The sequence below is a fragment of the Gymnoscopelus braueri genome (genome assembly GCF_963280865.1).
Source record: "Gymnoscopelus braueri genome assembly, contig: SCAFFOLD_63, whole genome shotgun sequence".
NCBI lineage: Eukaryota > Metazoa > Chordata > Actinopteri > Myctophiformes > Myctophidae > Gymnoscopelus > Gymnoscopelus braueri.
The window spans coordinates 15,182-36,871 of NW_027660477.1; the positions used below are offsets into that span (position 1 = coordinate 15,182).

At 45.6% G+C, this 21,690-nt stretch overlaps 3 protein-coding genes across 3 annotated transcripts; 2 read left to right on the plus strand and 1 right to left on the minus strand.

The window, feature by feature from the left end:
- Window positions 1–7,663: 7,663 nt before the first annotated feature.
- LOC308081535 (tRNA (adenine(58)-N(1))-methyltransferase catalytic subunit TRMT61A-like) lies at window positions 7,664–8,596 on the minus strand (the record flags this gene model as incomplete). The annotated part of the gene is made up of 1 exon (XM_080457902.1): window positions 7,664–8,596. One exon carries the CDS (start codon window positions 8,594–8,596, stop codon window positions 7,664–7,666), a length of 933 nt encoding a protein of 310 aa, XP_080314028.1.
- Window positions 8,597–11,424: 2,828 nt separating this feature from the next.
- Window positions 11,425–13,123, plus strand: LOC308081534 (small ribosomal subunit protein eS6-like; the record flags this gene model as incomplete). Its single annotated transcript, XM_080457901.1, has 2 exons — window positions 11,425–12,095; window positions 13,006–13,123. 2 exons carry the CDS (start codon window positions 11,425–11,427, stop codon window positions 13,121–13,123), a joined length of 789 nt encoding a protein of 262 aa, XP_080314027.1.
- A 2,082-nt stretch (window positions 13,124–15,205) lies between these two features.
- LOC308081530 (ATP-binding cassette sub-family B member 6-like) lies at window positions 15,206–17,740 on the plus strand (the record flags this gene model as incomplete). Its single annotated transcript, XM_080457899.1, has 1 exon — window positions 15,206–17,740. One exon carries the CDS (start codon window positions 15,206–15,208, stop codon window positions 17,738–17,740), a length of 2,535 nt encoding a protein of 844 aa, XP_080314025.1.
- Between the last annotated feature and the right edge of the window lie 3,950 nt (window positions 17,741–21,690).

The window sequence follows — 21,690 nt, forward strand, 5'->3', positions numbered from 1 at the left end:
ACTTTTACTTCTACTCCACTACATCTCAGAGGCAAATATAACACTTTTACTCCACTACAATTATTTGAAAACTTTAGTTACTAGTTCATTTTAAGATGTAAATTATGATATTATGAAACCTACATTAACCACTTTAGCCCTATTTTATACATAGGCTATTTGAAAATAGCCGATCTACAAGCTCACAACGCGTCGCATCGCTTGTAGATCTGCTATTTTCAAACATTTTAGTACTTTTACTTTTGGTATTTTAAGTACATTTTGATGCCAATACTTTTGTACTTTTACTCAAGTAAATTTTGAATTCTGGACTTTTACTTGTAACAGAGTATTTCTATGTTGCAGTATTGGTAAGAATTTGAGTACTTTGTCCACCACTGCAAGTGACGTGCTGCGAGCGTGTGCATCTGCTATTTTTGAATAGCCAACGTATAAATGGATAAAGTGGATAAAATGATTGTGATGCTGAATTAGCACGTTTCACTGGGGACCCCACTTTGAGAACCACTACCTGCCATATGGCACTCACTCACTTTGCCCTCTTTCGCCACATGCTTTTTCATGCCACTTCACATGGACTTTAACCCATTTAGACCGGGAGAGCATCTAATTTTTTTGCTTCTGGGGGTCCCTGGAACAACATATTTTGAGATTGGGGTCCGCGGCCAAATATATATCATTTTGGGGGTCCTTGACACAACCTCGAAAAGTTGGAGCACCACTGATCTAGCAACGTAGGCTACTGTTAGGATTTAGAAAAAAATTTTAGATAATGTATTGGGCCGCGGACCCCCATCTAAAAATATTTTGTTCCAGGGACCCCCCCAGAAGAAAAGACTTGAGTTACAAATGTTCGCTTTAAAAATATATATATATATTCAAAGATTTTCAAAAAGTTTCACGATTTTTCTAAAATAGCAGATCTACAAGCTCGTAGCGCGGCACTCGGTGCCGCGCTACGAGCTTGTATATCTGCTATTTTTGAATAGCCAAAGAAATCTTAAAATGACAGGAATGCGTTCCCGTATCGAATGGGTTAACATTGGCCTCTGACAAAATCAGGCCCTATTGTGACGCGTCACAATGGTGTTTCTCTGACTGAATGGAAAGTGAAGCCTTTTACACGAGCTGAGATTGAATTCCAAACATTCCAATGTAACTGACCTTGTGAGCGTTGCAGAATCAAATGGCTTGATGGAAGTGTTCAACCTATTATGGTTGCCGTCCTTCTTCTTTTAAGGTCTTTTTTTCTGGTATACGCGAGGAAAATTACTTTTACTGCTTCAACCAGAGTAGATGGCTGCTCAGATGAGAGCACAGGGGGGGGGGGGGGGGGGCTGTTTGGGGGTTATAACGGCAGTGGTTCTTAAAGGGATACAGTAGTTCACCTCCAAAATGACTTTTTTTCTATCGATTAGTCACCCCTTGGAGACTTGAATTCATGGATATTTGTTACATTTTGTCGCATTCCTAAGCCAATAATTTGATGACCGGCAGCTGTTCTGGTAGGAGACACAAAGAGTCTCCTTTGTGTCTCCTACCGGAACCGCTCCTACCTTGGCTTAGGAATGCGACAAAAAAAACCCCCAAAAAATCCATGTATTCAAGTCTCCATGGGGTGACTAATCGATAGGAAAAGAGTACTACAGACTGGTAGTCGAAACAGTCGGTTGGAAGCTGTGAACAAAAAGTAGCTGAATGCACTTGTGAGCCGACACCAACAGACGGCTGCTATGGTGCTAAAAATAGCCAATGGATTGATGTTTTTTTTTTTCGTTTTCAGTTATGGGAAAATGTATTATTTTCTGGTACCTGAGTGAGGAGTCAACATTCTTTGAAAAAATGTGGATATTCGACAATGACAAGCAAACATTCTGCAAAAAAAGAATTGTTCTGCGACACGTCGTTGTGAGTTTGTAGATCATCACGTGTCGCACAACAAAGTGTTAAATGGGTAACCAAAGGAATGTGCATTACAATCGACTCTAAATAATTCAACCACTGCAGCATTCAAGGGACGTAATATCTAAAAATGTACAACTTCAGCAATACTGCATCACAGGAGCTTGTATTATACACTGTGTGTGTGTGTGTGTGTGTGTGTGTGTGTGTGTGTGTGTGCGTGTGCGTGTGCGTGTGCGTGTGCGTGTGCGTGTGCGTGTGCGTGTGCGTGTGTGTGTGTGTGTGTGTGTGCACGCACGTATATCATTGGTGTTGGGCAGTCCATATAAATGTCTTTTTATGTTTTTTTCATAAATTATTGCCCTACTTCATCATACAAGAGCGTCACACAAAAGTGGTGAAAATAGCAGATCTACAAGCACACAACGCCTCGCGTTGCGAGACGTTGTGTGCTTGTAGATCGGCTATTTTCACTATTTTAACTTATTTAAAAATAAAAGGAAAAAGGAACGCTTTTGGACATACATGGTTTCACCCGACAGTGACAATATGTATATATGTGTATATGCATGTGAATTTGACTGCAATGCTGCAGAAGGTTGCATAATTGCTCCCATTTATTACTCCACACGCCCACAAGAACTGTATACACATGGACACATACATTTACATTGTTTAGTACGTCACCGTTTAGTTCTTTGCTTGACAACAACAAAGAAAAAAAAAAAAAAAAGAAAAGAAAAGAAAAGAAAGGAAAGCAAAGTGGACAAAGTGCTGGATCAATTTGGAGGTCCTCCTTGACATGAAACGGTTTGAGAACTACTGGTTTAGTACAGTACGTCACCATGTTGTCAAGCAGGAAAACAAAACGAGAAAGAAAAGTGGACACAGTGCTGGAGGGAACAACGAGTAGAACAAAGTGTAGAGTTTTGTGTGTTTGTGTAAAAAGGGCCTAATTTTCTCCTGCTTGGAAAATGAGCTCTCTGGTTGCAAACTTGCGAGGCTCTTCTTCTCTGGCATTTAAAGCTGTCTACGCAATTAACTGGATTGCACAATTGGCTGACTTTTCCTCACACATTTGGAAGAGAAAGAGCAGTGGTGGAAAGGACATTTACTCAAGTACTGTAAATAAGTACAAGCTATTTTTTTTTCTTTAACTTTTCCTGAGTAGACATTTTTATACCTCTACGCCACTACATCTCAGTGGCAAATATTGTACCTTTTTACTCCAATACAATTATTGACAGCTTTAGTTACAAGTTACTTTGCAGATTTAGATAATAATCAAAAACGTGCATTAACCACTTAAGCCCTATTTCAGACTTTTTGAGACTATTTCAGGCTGTTTGAAAATAGCTGATCTACAAGCTCACAACACATCACTATGTGACATGTTGTGAGCTTGTATATCAACAGTTAAAAAAAAGTATATTTTGATGCCAATACTTTTGTACGTTTACTCAAGTACATTTTTGAATACAGGCCTTTTATTTGTAAAAGGTAGAAGTACCATGTCCACCACTGAGAGATAGTTAGAGACAGACAGACAGACAGACAGACAGACAGACAGACAGACAGACAGACAGACAGACAGACAGACAGACAGACAGACAGACAGACAGACAGACAGACAGACAGACAGACAGACAAAGAAAAGTAAAAGGCAGGAGAGACTTTAAAAGCAGCAGCAATAAAGTGAGCTGTGGAATGGGGCTGTTAGAGCAGAGCAAGGTAATTGAAGTGCGTCAGCCAGCCAGCCAGCCCCAGATGCCATAATGACATGTTGTTTTCCTACCTATAAAGTCATCTCTCCTCTCTCTGCTCGCTCCTGTCCTTTTCTTTTTTTTCTCCCTCTTGTCCTTATATAGTCTTGCCTGTCAGAGTCAACAAATCAAAAGTGCTAACCAGACACTTCAAACGAAAGAATCTGGATATTATATACAGTACAGTAGACCTCCTGTTTGTCTATAGAACGAAGCAGGGGCTCCCAAAGCTTTTAGCTCGAGTCCTGACTAGGCATGTAACGATTTATGGTAAATCGATTAAAATCGATTCAAACTGCTGACAATTTAAATTGATTTAATAAAAAAATGTCCCGCAATGCAAACTGCAATTACAGTGTCCTCAGTTGCATCTTCACAATGAGATGTCTAACATGTTTTAGAGCAAGTGAAGTTATACAGGGTACAGGGAATTACCATACAATATTTGCTTCTAAGCGATACAAGATCAAAGCTGATTTACTGTCTGAATAAAAGCAGGCATATCTTATCTATATACAGTATCTATCTATCTACAGCAGGGGTCTTCAACGTTTTTCAGGCCAAGGACCCCCTAGCTGAGAGAGAGATGAAGCAGGGACCCCCTCTATTATCTATATTGTATAAAATTGTGGTTTTCTTTTACTTTGACTGCTTTTTCCCCCCTCTACACCTACTCTATACCTCTTTGCCAAACATTCTCCTCAGAAAAGGGATGCTAGGGTTCAAGTGTTTAATGTAAAGAAAAATCATATCACACCAAGATTTGGCGGCCCCCTGTAGTAACTCTGAGGACCCCCTGGGGGTCCCGGACCCCCTGTTGAAGACCCCTGATCTACAGTATATATCTATCTACAGTATCTATCTATTTTAGGTGTCTATAATGTGTGTGCGTGCGTGCGTTTGTGCGTGCACGAGGCTATAAACTGTAGCATTGTTTTGCACTGTGCATGCAGCCTGTTTCACACTTACACATATGCAGCGTTATTATTCGTACAGTCTGAGTGACTTGACTGAGTGGCGACAGATGTCTTTGTGTAAAGCGTTGGGGTTGGAATGTCAACAGCAGCGTTCATGGTGTAATCCTAATGTCTCTGTGATGTGCTAGCAGACCACAGCGCTGCGGCGGAGCACACACACTCATTTGTTTTGAATCCATTAAGACTGGGAACGTATCTGTGTCATTTTACGATTTATTTGGCTATTCAAAAATAGCAGATATAGCACGGCACCGAGCGGCATTTGTAGAATTCCCAAGCAAAGATTTGAGTTAAAAATGTTCTCTTTAAAAATATACATATATTCAAAGTTCAAGGTTAATTGTGAGGAGTTATCAAGTCAGTGACTGGATCTCAGCGGTCCAAGAAGTACTCGGATATTCTGTTCCAAGTCTGTTTTCATTCAACATTGTAATTGAGTAAAAGTACAAAAGTATTGGCATCAAAATATTACTTAAAGTACCAAAGTACAAAACCATGGCTTGTACTCTCACAGAGTTATGGGGTCCGATAATAATGGCCTAATAATAATGCATAACAAATTGGAAATTAAAAAGTCTGAGAACCCGTCTGTCTGTCTGTCTGTTTATCCGGGGATAATCTCGCAAACCGCTGGACCGATCAACACATTCTTTTTCCACATATGTTTCATATTTTTGTGAAATATTTTAACTTTAATTTCATAAAGGAGGTCAGTTATTATTCTGCACGGCGGTCAGGACGGGGGTTGAAACCTTTCCCAGTATGATTGACGTCACAGACTGTGGCCACATGAAGTCCCACATCCACATGGGAGCTATACGCCGGTATTGTTCCTTGTTTTATTGACAATACACAAGAAAATATGTTATCTACTGCAGTGGTTCTCAATTTTTTTCATGCCAAGGAAGGACCCCCAAATTGATATTCGCCGCGGAAATGTGTTGTGTCAGGGACCAGAGAAGAATTGGTGTTGAAAAATGCCCATATATGGTCATACGCATATATGGGCCCGACCGACTTCAAACTCGGGACGCGCATCATCGAGAAAGAGGGCGGCGCCCGGGGTCAAGTCTGATTTCTGATTTGCCGGCGGTTGTCCAGAACCACGGATCCCATATATAGGCCAATCCAACAGATATGCCCATATATGGGTATACCCATATATGGGCATATACTGATGACATCAGGGATCTCCATACATGGGCATAACGGGACAAACGGGTACAACAGGTACTCTGACAACAGGTACAAGAGTTATATTGCATATACGGTAACCGGGTGGGGCATGCATTCCTTTTGATAAGATTTCGGCTCCAGAGCTACAAATCCTACATTGTGGGGGTCCTTGGCCTATTGAAGATCAAAGTGGGGGTCCTTGAAATGAAAAAAAGGCTGAGAATCGCTGGTCTACAATGGAGAGCACCGCACTAGAGAGAGAGAGAGAGATTTACCATACCTTACCTTAGAGGTACTAGACAGTACAGTATGGTCACCATGGGAATAGACCACATGATGATGAGCATAATCACTGCAATTACTGGAGCTCAGTGGTTAGCACTGTTAGCTTACAGCAAGAAGGTCCGAGTTCAAATTCGAATCATGGCAGGCTGATGTGTGTGGAAGTTTGCATGTTCTCCCTGTTGGGTTTCCTCTCTGGGGTAGTATGGTATCCTCTCACAGCAAAATAAATGCATGCTAATGTAGGTACTAGGTACTCCAGTCCTGCCAGTGTCCTTCACCAAGGTGAAGTGTGCTGCACTGTGGCTGCTCACTGCTCCTTAAAAAGGAATAGTTCACCCAACAAAAATACTTATTTTCTATCAATTACACACCCCATGAAACTTTGAATTCATGGTGATCTTTTGGTTTTTGACGCATTCCTGAGCCAATAATTTCATGTTTTCCTTTTTCCGTTTATCTCACTTTGTATGTCTATATTAACAACTCTTTGACTGCCAGAGTATTTTCATAAAGTACTCCCCCATTGCCAGCAATTTTCGTGTTTTTTTTATTTTTATATTTTAAAAATTTTCATGAAAATAATTGATCAGACTGTTTTTTAAAGACGCCGCACAAATCCGCCACCAGAGAGCAGCACATGATAGCTTGATCAGCTCCTGGTGTCACTGTTTACCTTCTTGAGCGATTAGACAGGGAAAACCATGAAAACGGATGTGACGTCCTCCCAGATTGTTTTGATCGTCAAAATTACGTTGTGATACACGACGGCGATGACTGATCGTCACCCAGACCATAGATTATAGAAGAGAAGCTGTCCGTTTGTCCGTCATACCGTGTGAAAAACCGTTTGTTTACCTATTTTGGACGAAATGACCGGGGGAAAATAATCAAAAACCGGAAACGGAACCCAGGACATGAAACCGGATGCAGATATGGGTGAAGTAAGTGGAACTCGAGAATAACATTGAATTTTAAGCAGCATAGCGCGATCAGAGATTAAACAATGAACGCAAATCCAACGCGTCAAACGCGTCAATGGCGTGGGTGGATTAAGTAGTTATTGACGCGTTTTCGAGTCAATGGCGTTTATAGAGTTAAGAAAATAACTATTATATATATTTTTTAAATATTTTATTGGGTCTGGAGTCTCTACTAACCTGAGAATACACACCGCACAACTGCAGGTCTGGAGGACAGATGCAGGATTAGGGGGGAGGGTGTCGCCTATAATGGCAACCAGTATGTGACCCATACATCTTCACTGTCTCAAAATATCTCCCATGTATCTCAACAACAAATACAACCTAAGATGGTAATACACAGGGTTGCCAGATCTGCTTATTATAATTTCCCCGCAAGATATTATTTGAAAATAGCCGATCTACAAGCTCACAGCGCGTCGCATCGCGACGTGTTGTGAGCTTGTAGATCTGCTATTTTCAAATAGCTGATGTATATGTTAAAGTGCTCATGTGGCCCATAGTCGCTTCTTTTGGGCTGGTTTTCTTAGACCAGGTTGCTTGTTTCTCTCACAGAATCTGGCAACACTGGTAATACACCTTATGTCCGTGGTTTTGTAGCAAAGGTCAGGTACCCGGTGTGGCCTGGCATTTCCCCAGCGGGTGTGGTGGTCTTACAGGTGACCGAGGGAAAGTTGGGGCCAGACGAGGATGTCGGGGCTTCCTCCTTTTGGGGTTCCGACGGGGACCGGGTCTCCGCCGAGACGGAGGAGGGGTCGGGCCCGAAGTCGGGGAGCGGCAGGGCGACGGTGCGCACGTCGTGGACGCGCAGCAGGACCTCCACGGTGCTGACCTCCTCGAAGCCCAGCTCGTACAGAGCCAGACACGTCCTCTGGACCTGCTCGATACACGGAGAGAAGGAGCACACGCGACCTCCGTGTCTCTTCAGAGAAGCCTTCGCGTGTCCTATGGCCTCCCAGGGACTGGGGACGTCCAGGAAGACGGCGTCGGCCACACCGGCGACGCCGAACCCCTCTTTACACGCGTCCAGGTTCCTGACGGTGACCAGGTGACCCACGCGGTGCTCCCTGAACTCCTCGGCGGCCTTCTCCGCCCGCTGCCGGTGGAACTCCACCGTGTGGAGGTGGCCCGTTGGCGCGATGGTCCGTAGGATGGCGTGGGACAGAGACCCGCTGCCCGTGCCCGACTCGCAGACCACGGAGCCGGGTTTCAGCTCAAGCATCATGGTGACGTTGGCGATGTCGGTGGCGTAGAGGATCTGCGTGCGATGGGGCAGGTTGAGGGTCCACAGCTCCGGGGTGGGGTGCAACACGTGCACCCAGCCACCCTTGCTGCACGTGACCTTTGACCCGTAGCGCTGGCCTATCAGATCTGTGGAATGGCGGATGGCACCGTAGCGTGTCTGTGTCTGGGCACCTTGCCGGACCTTCACTGGCATCATGTTCTCATGGCTCACGTGGATGATGACCACATCCCCGTCCTGAATACGATCCGAGTACTCCACGAAACTCATGCTGAGTGTTGGTTCTCTCTCGACTGCAAGGGTACAACACGGTCTTGTTGTCACAGGACGTTGATGATCTACAAACCATCATGCATATATTGTGGGTACAAAAGGAGGCATGCCCATATATGGGCATATACTGATGACATCAATATGTGGTCATGAAAGGGACAAGGACTCCCAGATACAAAGATCTCCATATCCCTATATGGGCGTATCGGTCGGATCGGCGGTGCAACATAGCAGTGTTGATTTCGTAAAACTATGACGAAAAATGTTAGTCGATGTATTAAAAATGTTAATATATTGACAATTTCGTCAACAAATAAAAACTAGACTAAAATGTTAGGGAGGGACTAGTGGAGAAGAGATCCAGTAGAACTAAAAGACAAGTCATTTTATGCTTGGTTGCGCTCGGGTGTTGCGCTCTGAAAATAGCAGATCTACAAGCTCACCACGCGTCGTAGATCTGCTATTTTCAGCATGCAACCAAGTGTAAAATCAGCCATTACGACGCCATCACAGCCCGCCAAAATACATTTTTGTCGACTAAATCAACTGTAGTTTTAGCCGACTAAAACTAGACAAAAAATGTATTATATTCAGATGACTAAGATATGGAACTAAAATGGAATATTATTCAAAAGACTATGACTAAAACTAAATAAAAATGTGTTGTCAAAATCAACACTGCGACGTAGGTGTTCGGGCCGTGTTGATGTGAGTCTAGATGTGAGGCCGCAATAGCAGCCCCGAACCTCTTGTGAAATCAAAACCCCGTCAGTCTGCCTGCATAGGAAAATCCAGAGTTGTGTTATTGTGTTTACCTGTAAACCTGATATGTACTGTATGCATACACAAGAGTTGAAATCTACCATATCCTTTTTAGTTAATTGTCATCGTTTGAGGTCGTTAGTTTTGACTTTGTTCTTTTTTAGTTCGCCCTTTGTTGTTGGCCACTAACCCCCGAACCTGGCCATGTGATTGCATACTTGTGGACGGGACTGGACAGTGTTGTCGTCTCTTTGTGTGATGCTTTCCTCATTTTAGATCCCACAATAGATCCTGTGGAATCTTAAAAAAAGGAACTGAATGGACAGCTAGACAAAACATAAAACGTTTTTTTTCTTTAGACTCGACCGCGTCAGATGGTTCACCACTTAAGCCCTAGATATTCTGTCTTTTGACAATAGCAAAAAAACATCTACAAGCTCAGCTCACAACGTGGCGCAACACACCACGTTGTGAGCTTGTAGATCGGCTGTTTTGACATCTTTGAAAGATTTTGGCTGTAATGACATGCCCAAAACAGGGACGCCAGGTTCAAAGTATTAACCCATTAAGACCTGAAGCCGCTTCTAAAACTTTTCTAAATCCTTTTTCAAAAATAGCAGATCTACAAGCTCATAGCGCGGCACTCGGTGCCGCGCTATGAGCTTGTATATCTGCTATTTTTGAATAGCCAAAGAAACCTAAAGTGACACAGATGCATTCCAGGTCTAAATGGGTTCATTATCCAAGTCCGATGCTGGAACTGACCACAGCGCAGCTGTCCAGAGGAAGGTCAGACGGTCATCATCGACCACAGTGACACACACGTGTCCACCAGATCACCTCGACACAAGCTATTAGGCACCATCATCATCATCATCATTACCACTAATTAGCAGTACGCTTCCGATGGGAGGCGGTCAAACACATGGCATGATGCACGGGGTCATATATCCTGAGTGAACAGAACCAAGAAGACAGCAGTGTTGACAGATTTTGTGAGAGAAATAAGCAACCAGGGTCTAGGAAAACAAGCTCAAAAGAAGCAACTAGGGCCACGTGAGCACTTATATATCTTCGTATACATCGGCTATTAGAACAACGCCTGTTCCCACTGCACAACGCGTCGCAATGTGAAAGCTTGTAGATCTGCTATTTAAAAACAAACAAAAAAAAACAAATAAAATGTGGAAGGTTTGGACGATTTTTTGAAACATTCTAACAACACAAATCTTGTACGGGGCTCCCTGGCACAAGCTCTTTTTCATTTTTAGGGTTATGGACAAATTGGCTACATATTAATTTGGGGGTCCATGACATGAAATTATTTGAGAACCACTTGTTTAAACAATAATTAAAACATTTGGAAGCAAGCCCAAATAAGCAACTACACTTTAGAAACGAGCCGGGCTCATCAATACCTCAAGTAATGTATGATGGGTCAAACATGCGGAGTAGACAAAGAGGGAGGCACAGGGAAATACTAGCGGCATATATGCAAGGAAATGTTCTCAGATTTTTACGTATTAACATCGGAGATCCGTGGGGCAGCTGTAAAGAACATTCAGGGCATATTTGCCAGTATTAGCCATAGATGGATAACACCGCAAGGGGAATCATGGCAGGATGCCCAGAAACCTATATAAGGGGATGAATGACTCATTCAGTCCCGAACCTCTAGTGACCCAGTCAATCCCAACTTTCCCATGTATGGAGATCCCCATAGATGGGGACAACCAACCTCCCCAAGTCTGACATCATAGAATCTCCTAGACGGCTATACACGGAGATACCTGGCATACCTAGCTCTGACATCAGAGAACCCCTCCCGGAACTCCATATATGGAGATAGCCGAAACGTCTAGGGCCGATGTCATAGTCCCAGATTTGGGCATAGCGGAGATAGCCCGCTCCATATATGGAGATACCTGACACTACCTGACACCATCGTAGTGAAATTAGGACCACAGCCAACAGTATATAATGGCTCGACGTGCCTTGGTTGAGACCCAGAGAGACATTACCTTTTTGGTGTAAGATCAACCATCGTGTCACCCGTATTCACAATGAAGCTGAACATTTCATATCCCGTGACCGGCCTTCAGAAATGCTTTGAAGTGGACGATGAGACGAAGCTTCGGATCTTCTACGGGAAGCGCATCGCGGCCGAAGTGGCCGCCGACCCCCTGGGAGACGCGTGGAAGGGCTACGTGGTGCGGATCAGCGGAGGCAGCGACAAACAGGGCTTCCCCATGAAGCAGGGCGTGTTGACCACCGGCCGCGTGAAACTGCTGCTCGCCGACCCCAAGAGCGGCGTGCGCACGCGCAAGTCCGTCCGCGGCTGCATCGTTGACTCCGACCTCAGCGTTCTCAACCTGATCGTCGTCAGGAAAGGCGAGGAGGACATTCCCGGGCTGACGGACAGCGTCATCCCCAGGCCCCTGGGTCCCAAGAGGGCCAGCAACATCCGCAAGCTCTTCAACCTGACCAAGGAGGACGACGTGAGGCAGTACGTCATTAGGAAACCTCTGAATGACGAAGGCAAGGAGCCCAGGACCACGGCTCCCAAGATCACGAGGCTGACGACGCCCCAGGTGCAGGCGCACAGGCGTCGCCTGGTCACCCTCAAGAACAGGCGCGCCCAGAAGAGAGATGAAGAGGCCGCAGAGTACGCAGAGCTGCTGGCCCAGAGAAGGGTTGAAGCAGAGGCGGTGAAACTGTCCAAGAGGCAGGCCCTGTCGGCTGATAAGAAGCGGCTTGCTAGCTCTGCGGCATGAGCTCGGCTCTAGGCTCTCCCTAGGCTGGCAGAGGGAGTGTAGCGCCCAGGATTACATAGGCAATTGGCACTGGGTGAAAAAAATGGGTTACAAAAATCGTGGGATAAAAATGTAAGAAAAAAAAAATGTCAGGATTTTGTGCCAGCATTTGGCGATTCTCTCACCTTTTCAAGTAGTCACAGAATATTGATCTGCAGTATGATTGATCCCCTGATGGTTGCTAATCAGCACAAATGTCAACGAGGTCATCACGACCTCGTTGACATTTGTTGTTTGAAAATAGCATGTTTCACTCAAAAAAACTAAGGAAAAAAGGGCATTTTTTCTCTCTTTATTTTTTAACATTGAAGTGAATGGAGCAGCAAATCTTTGGATCGCGTTATCTCCTAGTTCCTTTGTGATAAAAATAATAATAATAATAATCATGATAATAATTTTCATTATTATAAGTTTCATTTGACACTGTCATTGGCACTCTAAAAAACAGCCGTCAAAAGACATCATTGGCACACAATGAGTTAAGTGTCATGTCAACTCTGGTCCAACTTCAGCAATGATGCTCTTTGTGGGACAACAGCAGATGTCCAAAACTGTTACTTTTCAGGATTAAAATTCAAAAGTAGCAAAAGTAACAGAAAGCTCAAAACGTGTCGCTTTATGCTGCGTTTCGAGCTTGTAGATCTGCTACTTTTGATGCTTTCGTGTGACGCTGTAGTATGATCAAGTAGGGCGTTAATTTACTAAAAAACACAAAAAAGTGAAAGGGCGCCTTGCACTGGTGGAGTGCTGACAGTGGGTGTGGGCGACACTGGGAGCTCTGGGCGCTGTGGTTTCCCTCAGGGCCTACCTCCCCTTCCTGTGTCTCACCAGAAGTTGCTTCTGTGTCACATCGTCGCTTCCTTCTGTCAAGCATCTATCTCATTGTGGGTTTCTGTACAGTAGCTTGTTTGGCTTCTTCCTCTCAGAAGATGGTGCGGTTTTGGGCTGACAGCCCTCCACCACCCCATCCCGGTTTGCCGTCTCTCCGGCTGTCATCGCTCCATTACGAGGTTGTCATCTACATAGTTCAGTGGTTCTCAACCTTTTTTTCCATTTCAAGGACCCCCAGGTTGATATGCATTAGGACACGGGCCCCCATTTTATAAAAAACACATCATGCTCTATCTTTCTCTATCAAATTCACAGTGTCAAATCTACAATTTGTATTTTAGGCTATTGGAGCCTACACAGTAATGGATATATTGATTATGATAGAGGACAGAAGATTATTGTTGAAAGAATAAAATAGAAAGTTATGTTCCAAGTTGTTGTAGTTGTTTCTGTTGTACAACAGTGTCAAGTATAAACTAGGGCTTAAGTGGTTAATCATACTGATCAAATTAGTCAACAAAATATATATATAAATTCATTGATTTATATATTTTTTAAAAACTTTATGAATTCATTTGAAAAATGTGCTGATACATGGCTAGATGGGCCCCTTGTCTGGGTCTATGCCCCTGCTTAGCAACCTGATTCACATTGTTCTAGGCATGCCACTTTTGGGACATGACACTGTCTGACATGTTTGATAATTCATTTTGATAATATCACAGTTTAACAATTTAATAAAAAAATATGTTAATCACTTGTGCCCTGGCATCCCTATTTGGAGGGACAGCGAGTGCATTTTCCGGCAGCGGCTGCTGCCGGTGGCGGCGGCGGCGGCGGCTGGAGCTGCCGGTGGCGTCATCTTTGGGAGTGTGCTGCGTTTGTGTAACGCAGTCCCCAATGAGCGTCGCGCCTGTCACAGACATGCGCAGAGCAAGTTCTGTCAGGGAACTCAGTGCAGTGAGCATGGCCTACTATTGGACCACATCAGCTCCACGTACACATCCACTCATCCATTCACACTCATCTCATTCTCAGACCGCTCTATTTAAGCTGGAAGGTTGCACTTCTCATTCTGCTTGCTTTGCTGCACACACACACTGTTGCTGCTGCTGCTGCGCTGCTGTTCATTGCTGTTGCTAAAATTGCTGCTCACCCTCCACCACCCCATGCTACCACCTGTTGTTTTTGGATCTGCTGTTATGCACGGGGGATTCTGAGTCCCTATGGTTGGTAAATGCGCTTTATCAGAGTACCTAAAAGCAGATCCAATTCATCGCCAAACCATAATAAATATATTGCTCATAATAAATATATTGCTCATTTTATATTCAATAAATATATCTTATTCTTCATTATTTGTCTTTTCTATTTATGAGTTGTCCTGACAGAACTAATATTATTTACGATTCTGTGCCTATCGGTACATAACTCGGACGCCGCTTAGTCGAATAGCAGACCATCGGCCGGTCGTCGCGGGCACTCGCGCCTGGAGGCGCTCGGGCGCGACTCCTTGGCCTCAAGGTCTGCTGATTCGGCGCGGCTCCGTCATGGTCCAAAACTATACTTTATCGGCGGAAAAATAAGTTGACTGCCGCTCCTCCACCGGCAGTTCCGCGACTGCCGCTCCTCCACCGGCAGTTTCCGCGGCAGTTCCGCTGCTCCGCCGGCAGCTGACGCTCCACCGCCGGCAGTCACTGCCGGGAGCTGCCGCTCCTCCACCGGAAGTTCCGCGGACGTTCCGCGGCTGTTGCCGCTGCCGGAGAATGCACTCGCTCCTTCTCCCTATTGCACATGACCATATATGGGCATAGCCATCGGATCTGTGGCTCTGGACATCCGGATCTCCATATATGCCTAAATTGTTTGAGTCTTGATGTCAGAACGTGTCAATATCTGTCAATTTTCTTTTACATAGGAAAAAACTTGCACTTTCCTTTTAAAAATATAGAAGCTGATAGGATGTATCCTATCAAACCATGCAGTGAATGTTGTGTAAACGTTGTATAAGGACTGTGTGTGGAGTCATAATAGATGGTGGTTGTACAGAAACTCTGACCGTGACCGTGCACGAGAATGACTCCCACTGCGTTTCAATAAACACAAAGCTTTATTTGTGCGTACCAGTTGTTTAGTTGTGTGTGTGTGTCAACCTGAACCAGCTGCAGCGTTCTGTTCTTCACAAGCTGCTACAGCCACCATGGCGTTGCTTCAGAGCTACTGTGAGGCCAACTCCTCCATCTCCCGGATGTGGGTGGACCACGGCATCGCCCCCTGCTTCTACTTCACCCTGGTGCCCTCCGTGCTGCTCATCCTGGCCTTCCTCCTGGGCACCGTGCACTGCGTCTCCTACCGGCGCCACGGCACCGCCATGGAGCCCAAGTGCGTCCCGCGCTCCCGCCTCTACGGCCTCCAGCAGGCCCTCTCCGGCCTCCTCCTGCTCCAGTTCGTGGGAGGGATGCTGTGGCGGGCGGCAAGTGGAGGGGAGCTGCCCGGCTACGTGGTTCTGTACGGCTGTTTCTCGGCGCTGGGCTGGGTCTGGGCCGTGGTCCTGCTCAGGGTGGAGAGACGCAGGGTGCTGGTGATGGACCGCACCCGAGGACACAGCGCCGCTCTGCTGCTCTTTTGGGCCCTGGCCTTCTGCGCAGAGAACCTGGCCTTCGTCTCCTGGTTCAGCCCTCACTGGTGGTGGGCACTGGGAGACCCGCAGCAACAGGTCCACTTTGCTCTGTGGTTGATGCGTTTCCTTGGCACCGGCACACTCTTCTTCATCGGTCTGAGAGCTCCCGGGTTGCACATGCTGCTAATCAATGAAGACGAGCACGATGTCGAGCATGACGGACGGGCCCTGCTGGGTGGGGCAGAGGAGAACCAGTCTACCTGGCAGGGCTTCAGACGGAAGGTTCGTCTGCTGCAGCCCTATATGTGGCCCCGGGGCAACCGTTTCCTCCAGCTGCGGGTCCTGCTCTGCCTGTGTCTGCTGGGAGCCGAGAGGGCCATCAACGTCTTTGTGCCCATCTACTACAAGAATATAGTGAACGAGCTGACGGATGGAAGCAGCTGGAACACTCTGGCCACCACCGTGTGCATCTACGTCCTGTTCAAGTTCCTGCAGGGTGGAGGGGCAGGCGCGTCCGGCTTTGTCAGCAACCTGCGCTCCTTCCTGTGGATACAGGTGCAGCAGCACACCAACCGCGTGGTCCAGCTGCGTCTGTTCGGCCACCTGCACTCCCTGTCGCTCCGCTGGCACCTGGGCCGCAAGACCGGCGACGTCCTGAGGAGCATCGACCGCGGAACCTCGTCCATTAACAGCCTGCTCGGCTACATCGTGTTCAGCATCTTCCCCACCATCGCAGACATCGTCATCTCAATCATCTTCTTCATCACTTACTTCAACGCCTGGTTTGGCCTCATCGTGTTCGTCTGCATGGCCCTCTATCTCACACTGACCATTATCATCACTGAATGGAGAACAAAGTACAGACGGGACATGAACATCCAGGACAACAACGCCAAGTCCAAGGCTGTGGACTCCCTGTTAAACTTTGAGACGGTGAAGTACTACAATGCAGAGAGCTACGAGGTCAGCCGCTTTGAGGATGCTATCCTCAAGTACCAGATATCAGAATGGAAAACACAAGCCTCCCTGGCCTTCCTCAACCAAACCCAGAACCTGGTCATCGGATCTGGACTGCTGGCCGGCTCCTTGCTCTGTGCCTACTTTGTTACAGAAGGAAAGCTTCAGGTTGGAGACTTTGTTCTGTTCGGTACGTACATCATCCAGTTGTACACGCCCCTCCACTGGTTTGGAACCTACTACAGGATAATCCAGAATTCATTCATTGACATGGAAAGCATGTTCAAACTGTTTGAGGAGGACGAAGAGGTAAGAGATGATATAAACGCAGGCAACCTTCTCTACAAACTGGGAAAAGTGGAATTTGAGAATGTCTTCTTCAGCTACACTAGTGGGAAGGAGATTCTGAAGGACGTGTCTTTTACTGTGCATCCGGGACAGACAATAGCCCTGGTGGGACAGTCGGGGTCCGGCAAGAGCACCATCATTCGTCTGATCTTCCGTTTCTATGACGTCCAGGGAGGCTGCATTCGCATCGATGGCCAGGACATATCCAAGGTGAAGCAGGCATCTCTGCGGTCCCACATCGGCGTGGTCCCTCAGGACACCGTGCTCTTCAACGACAACATCCGCGACAACATCCGCTACGGACACATCGCCGCCTCGGACGGCGAGGTGGAGCAGGCCGCCATCGCCGCCGACATCCACGATAGGATCCTGGCCTTCCCCGAAGGCTACGACACCCAGGTGGGGGAGAGAGGTCTGAAGCTGAGCGGAGGTGAGAAACAGAGGGTGGCCATCGCCAGAACCATCCTCAAAGCTCCACGGATCATCCTCCTGGATGAGGCCACGTCGGCCCTCGACACGCAGACGGAACGCAACATCCAGGCTTCTCTGGCTAAAGTCTGTGCCAACCGTACCACCGTGGTTGTAGCTCACAGGTTGTCGACCATCATTGGAGCGGACCAGATCCTGGTTGTCAACGAGGGCCAGATAGCAGAGCGAGGAAGACATGACGAGCTGCTTGCCAAAGGCGGTCTTTATGCTGACATGTGGATGAAACAACAGACACAGGACACTGACTCGGCTTCGGACGCGGAGAGCAAAGAGAAACTACAGCCGCCATCGCCGTCTGTAAGCCGCCACCAACACCACTGAATGGAGGAGATTGTGTTTTTGCCAACGGCGGCAGGGTGGCATTTAATGCTCTCCCCTCCGTAGTACTCTAATTTCTGACTCTAAAGTGTATGAAGTTGATACACAAGAACACTCGGATCACTTTGTAAAGTGTGTGTGTGTGTTGGTGTTTCTCGCTTATCATGTCATGACAGATCAAGGAGACAAGAGAAACAAGACTACAGATGTACTAACAGAGCTGCTGCTTTTTTCCTCAAAAAGGTTTGAAGCACAATTAAACTTTGGTAGAGGTTAGGGTTGTGTTAACCCATGGTGTTAACTCCGAATGTTGGTGAGATGCCTTCAATAGTTGCTCCGTAGATTTTAGTGTGACTTTGAGACCTTCTTCACAGTGAAACTCAACAGGGAGACTATTTTAGATCATACACACTTTTTCTTAATCTATGGAGCAACTATTGAAGTACACCAATGTTCGTGGTTACATCATGGCAAGGTAACTACACAACTCAAACCTTTACCAAAGTGTCATTGTGCAATAAACCTATGTCTTTGCACTGTAAATATCTGATGTGGTAAGTTAGCACTTGCAGGTATTATGAATGATAGTCAGGTTTTCTTTTTTTTCCTTTTATATTGGCCGTGATATGTGGTTGACACACTCGTCCAGGTTAGAGGGAAGTGGCAGATCTACAAGCTCAGAAGCGCCGCGTTTTGAGCTTGTAGATCTGCTACTTTTGATGCTTTTGTGCAACGCTTTTTGCTATATTAATCGTACAAAGAAGTAGGCTTAAGTTGTTAAGAAAATCCCCCACCTCAGTTTTTTCTTTACAAATGGAACCCTGCAGGCAGCCAGAAATGTGTGAGTTGACCTTCAGTTTGTGTCTTGGTGTTCTGATACTACTGTACCTGTCCCTGTAGCCTTCCTCAGACAAAAGGTCACTTCTTTCTCTTTACTGAATTATTTACTGCCCTGAGAATGCTTGTGACCGTGCCTGTTTGTGGGTTCACGAGTCACGACGTGTGTGTGTGTGTGTGTGTGTGTGTGTGTGTGTGTGTGTGTGTGTGTGTGTGTGTGAGTGTGAGGGAGGGAGGGAGGGAGAGAGAGAGAGAGAGAGAGAGAGTAGCATCTTTGACATTTTGTTTGTATCTGTAAAGCCATGCTGCCCATATTTTGTGGAATCTTCTCAAGGGAAAGCTTTCCCATTTCACTATCTTATCTGACTTGTCTTTTGTTATTGGTGTGTCTTTTCCTTGAATCATAAAACAATTTAAAAGCTCTTATCTGCTTGTCTCCCCCCGTCATTCCCTACCTGTCCAGCAGATGTCGCCTTTGCCTTGTCATATTGCCTGTGTCATCATCACCTGTATTGGTTACACCTCTGCCGTGTCACCTATGCCCTGTCTCGCTTGCTAACCCAGTTGGCATCTGTTCTTCATTATTTTAGCAACAGTCGCATCACTCGCTAGTTTGTGCGAATAACGTGCATGTGTTGGAGGTACAATTAAACAAACAAGACTTGGAGGTGCTTCTTTGTAGATTTAATTATGCATTGGATTTTGGCCACATCCCCACATGCCTGTATGTGTCTCTCAAAGAATTCCACCGTCGTCCTCCTCCGTTGTCCTGGTGATCTGTGAATGTCTCTCAGGTGAGCATCCCCCCCCCCCCCCAGATTTGCTGGAGGTGATCCATACCTCTGTGTTTGAGCTGCTCCTCTCGTCATTAATTGTTATGGCTGGTGGGGATATGTTTTTGCCTGTGTGCTTCTGGTCAGAATAGGTGTTCCTTTGACTGTCTGACATAATATCATCTCAGTTGAGAGAGTGAAGTAAGTGTGCGTGTGAGTGAGAGAGAGTGAGAGAGAGAGAGAGAGAGAGAGAGAGAGAGAGAGAGAGAGAGAGAGAGAGAGAGAGAGAGAGAGAGAGAGAGAGAGAGAGAGAGAGAGAGAGAGAGAGAGAGAGAGAGAGAGAGAGAGAGAGATATCAGTGGCAGAAGAAGGACGAACGATTTTGCAGATGTAGTAGTTATAGTGTTGACAGACCTGGATAACTGCGTATGGCCTCATTATCTCCACTTTTGCAGTATACTATATATCTTACTTAACACTGTCCCTAATGTCCTGTATGATCCCTCACTTTATTATCAAGGCCATAGCCTATAGCAGCAGATTTCTAATGCACGTAATCACAGCGATACTTTTAACATTTTAAGTCCTGTAACCCAGTCCACTTGCATTTGCATAGGACATGAACTTGTATACAAATGTACTGTATTTGTGATCCAACCATCTCTCCTAGTGTACCTTAACTGTGCTTAGTTACTTTCTACCACTGCTTATCACTATAGTAATATTCATTTATGTGTAGAAAACTGCACACTAAATGACAAACCAACTTAACTCTAGGAACAGAAACGAGGGGTCGTGATCAGTGTTGCCAGATTCTGTGAGAGAAACAAGCAACCAGGTCTAGGAAAACCAGCCCAAAAGAAGCGACTATGGGCCACATGAGCACTTTAACATATACATCAGCTATTTGAAAATAGCAGATCTACAAGCTCTGTGAGCTTGTAGATCTGCTATTTGAAAATAAATATTGCGGGGAAATTATAATAAGCAGATCTGGCAACCCTGGTTGTGATGCACACGACTACCCCATATCACTCATGGTTTCCCTCAAATGCCTAAGTATTTAATAAGTAATAAGTGTTGTGCTATAAAAATAGATGATTGAATTAACATAAATCCCCCTCCAACGCATTCCCCAAGGCAAATGATAACGCAATATCTTAATGCAGGGGAAATCCCTCCTTAGTCACTAATGGCCTGGGACCCACATTACTTTTATCTGTCTTATTTTTTCTTTTAATTATTTTTTGGGTAACTGAGTGGGTATAGGGTGCATACTGTACCACATTGGCTCTAAAGCTTGTCAGCGAGTCCCAGGTTCGATTCCCAGCCGGCTGGACCATTTTCTGCCTGTCACTCCCCTATTCCTGTCTCTCGACACTGTATCTATCAAATAAAGGCTCAGAAAAGCCACAACAAAAAAAAAACATTTCTGCTTTATTATGATAGAGAGCCTGGGAGCTGCAATACTTTTATCTTCCTTCTTTGTTTTATATATTATTATTTTCAGCATTTCGGCTTTTTTACGCAAGAGACAAGCGAGTACAGAGAGAGGGGGGATGATAGCTAAGTGCCTTGGGTTGGATTTGGCCCCAGGCTAGCTGCAGGAAAGAATACAGTCTTAACTATGTGGTATGTGCTTTTAACAGGTGAGCCAAAGTCTCTGATAACATGTAGGCATGAATGCTGCATTCGTGAATATGACATTGGTTGTAAACACTTCAGTTGTTAGGTAAGGGACATTAAACTTGATTTATAGGCAAACGTTTGGCAAACAGTCGTGAAAATAGCAGCTGATACAAGCTAACATGTCGCATGATTGGGACGCCTGGGGGATCAAAGTGGTTAAAGTTATATTGTCTCTGTCGGGTGGAAACCTTATATTATGTCCAAAACTGTTACTTTTCAGGATTCAAATGAAAAAAGAACAAAAGTAGCCGATCTACAAGCTTGGAGATAAAAGGCCTCTGCTCCGACAGAAACAATATGATAGGGTTCCCTGATCGAGTAAAGACAATGACATCACTTCAATATCGTTCTTCTGTTACCAACTGTTATGCACCCGCTTGTGATATCCTGTTGCCACTACACAAGAACATCTTATTTACTGTGTACTCCCCATCGCTATCTGTATCCTTACATGGAACCTGATCTGTGTTATTACCTTTTTCAAAAAGGATTTATCCTATAATTAAACAAGGAATAGACGCACACACACACACACACACACACGCACGCACGCACGCACGCACACACGCACGCGCACGCACACACACACACACACACACACACGCACACGCACACGCACACGCACACACACACACCACTGTGTGGCTAGAAAGT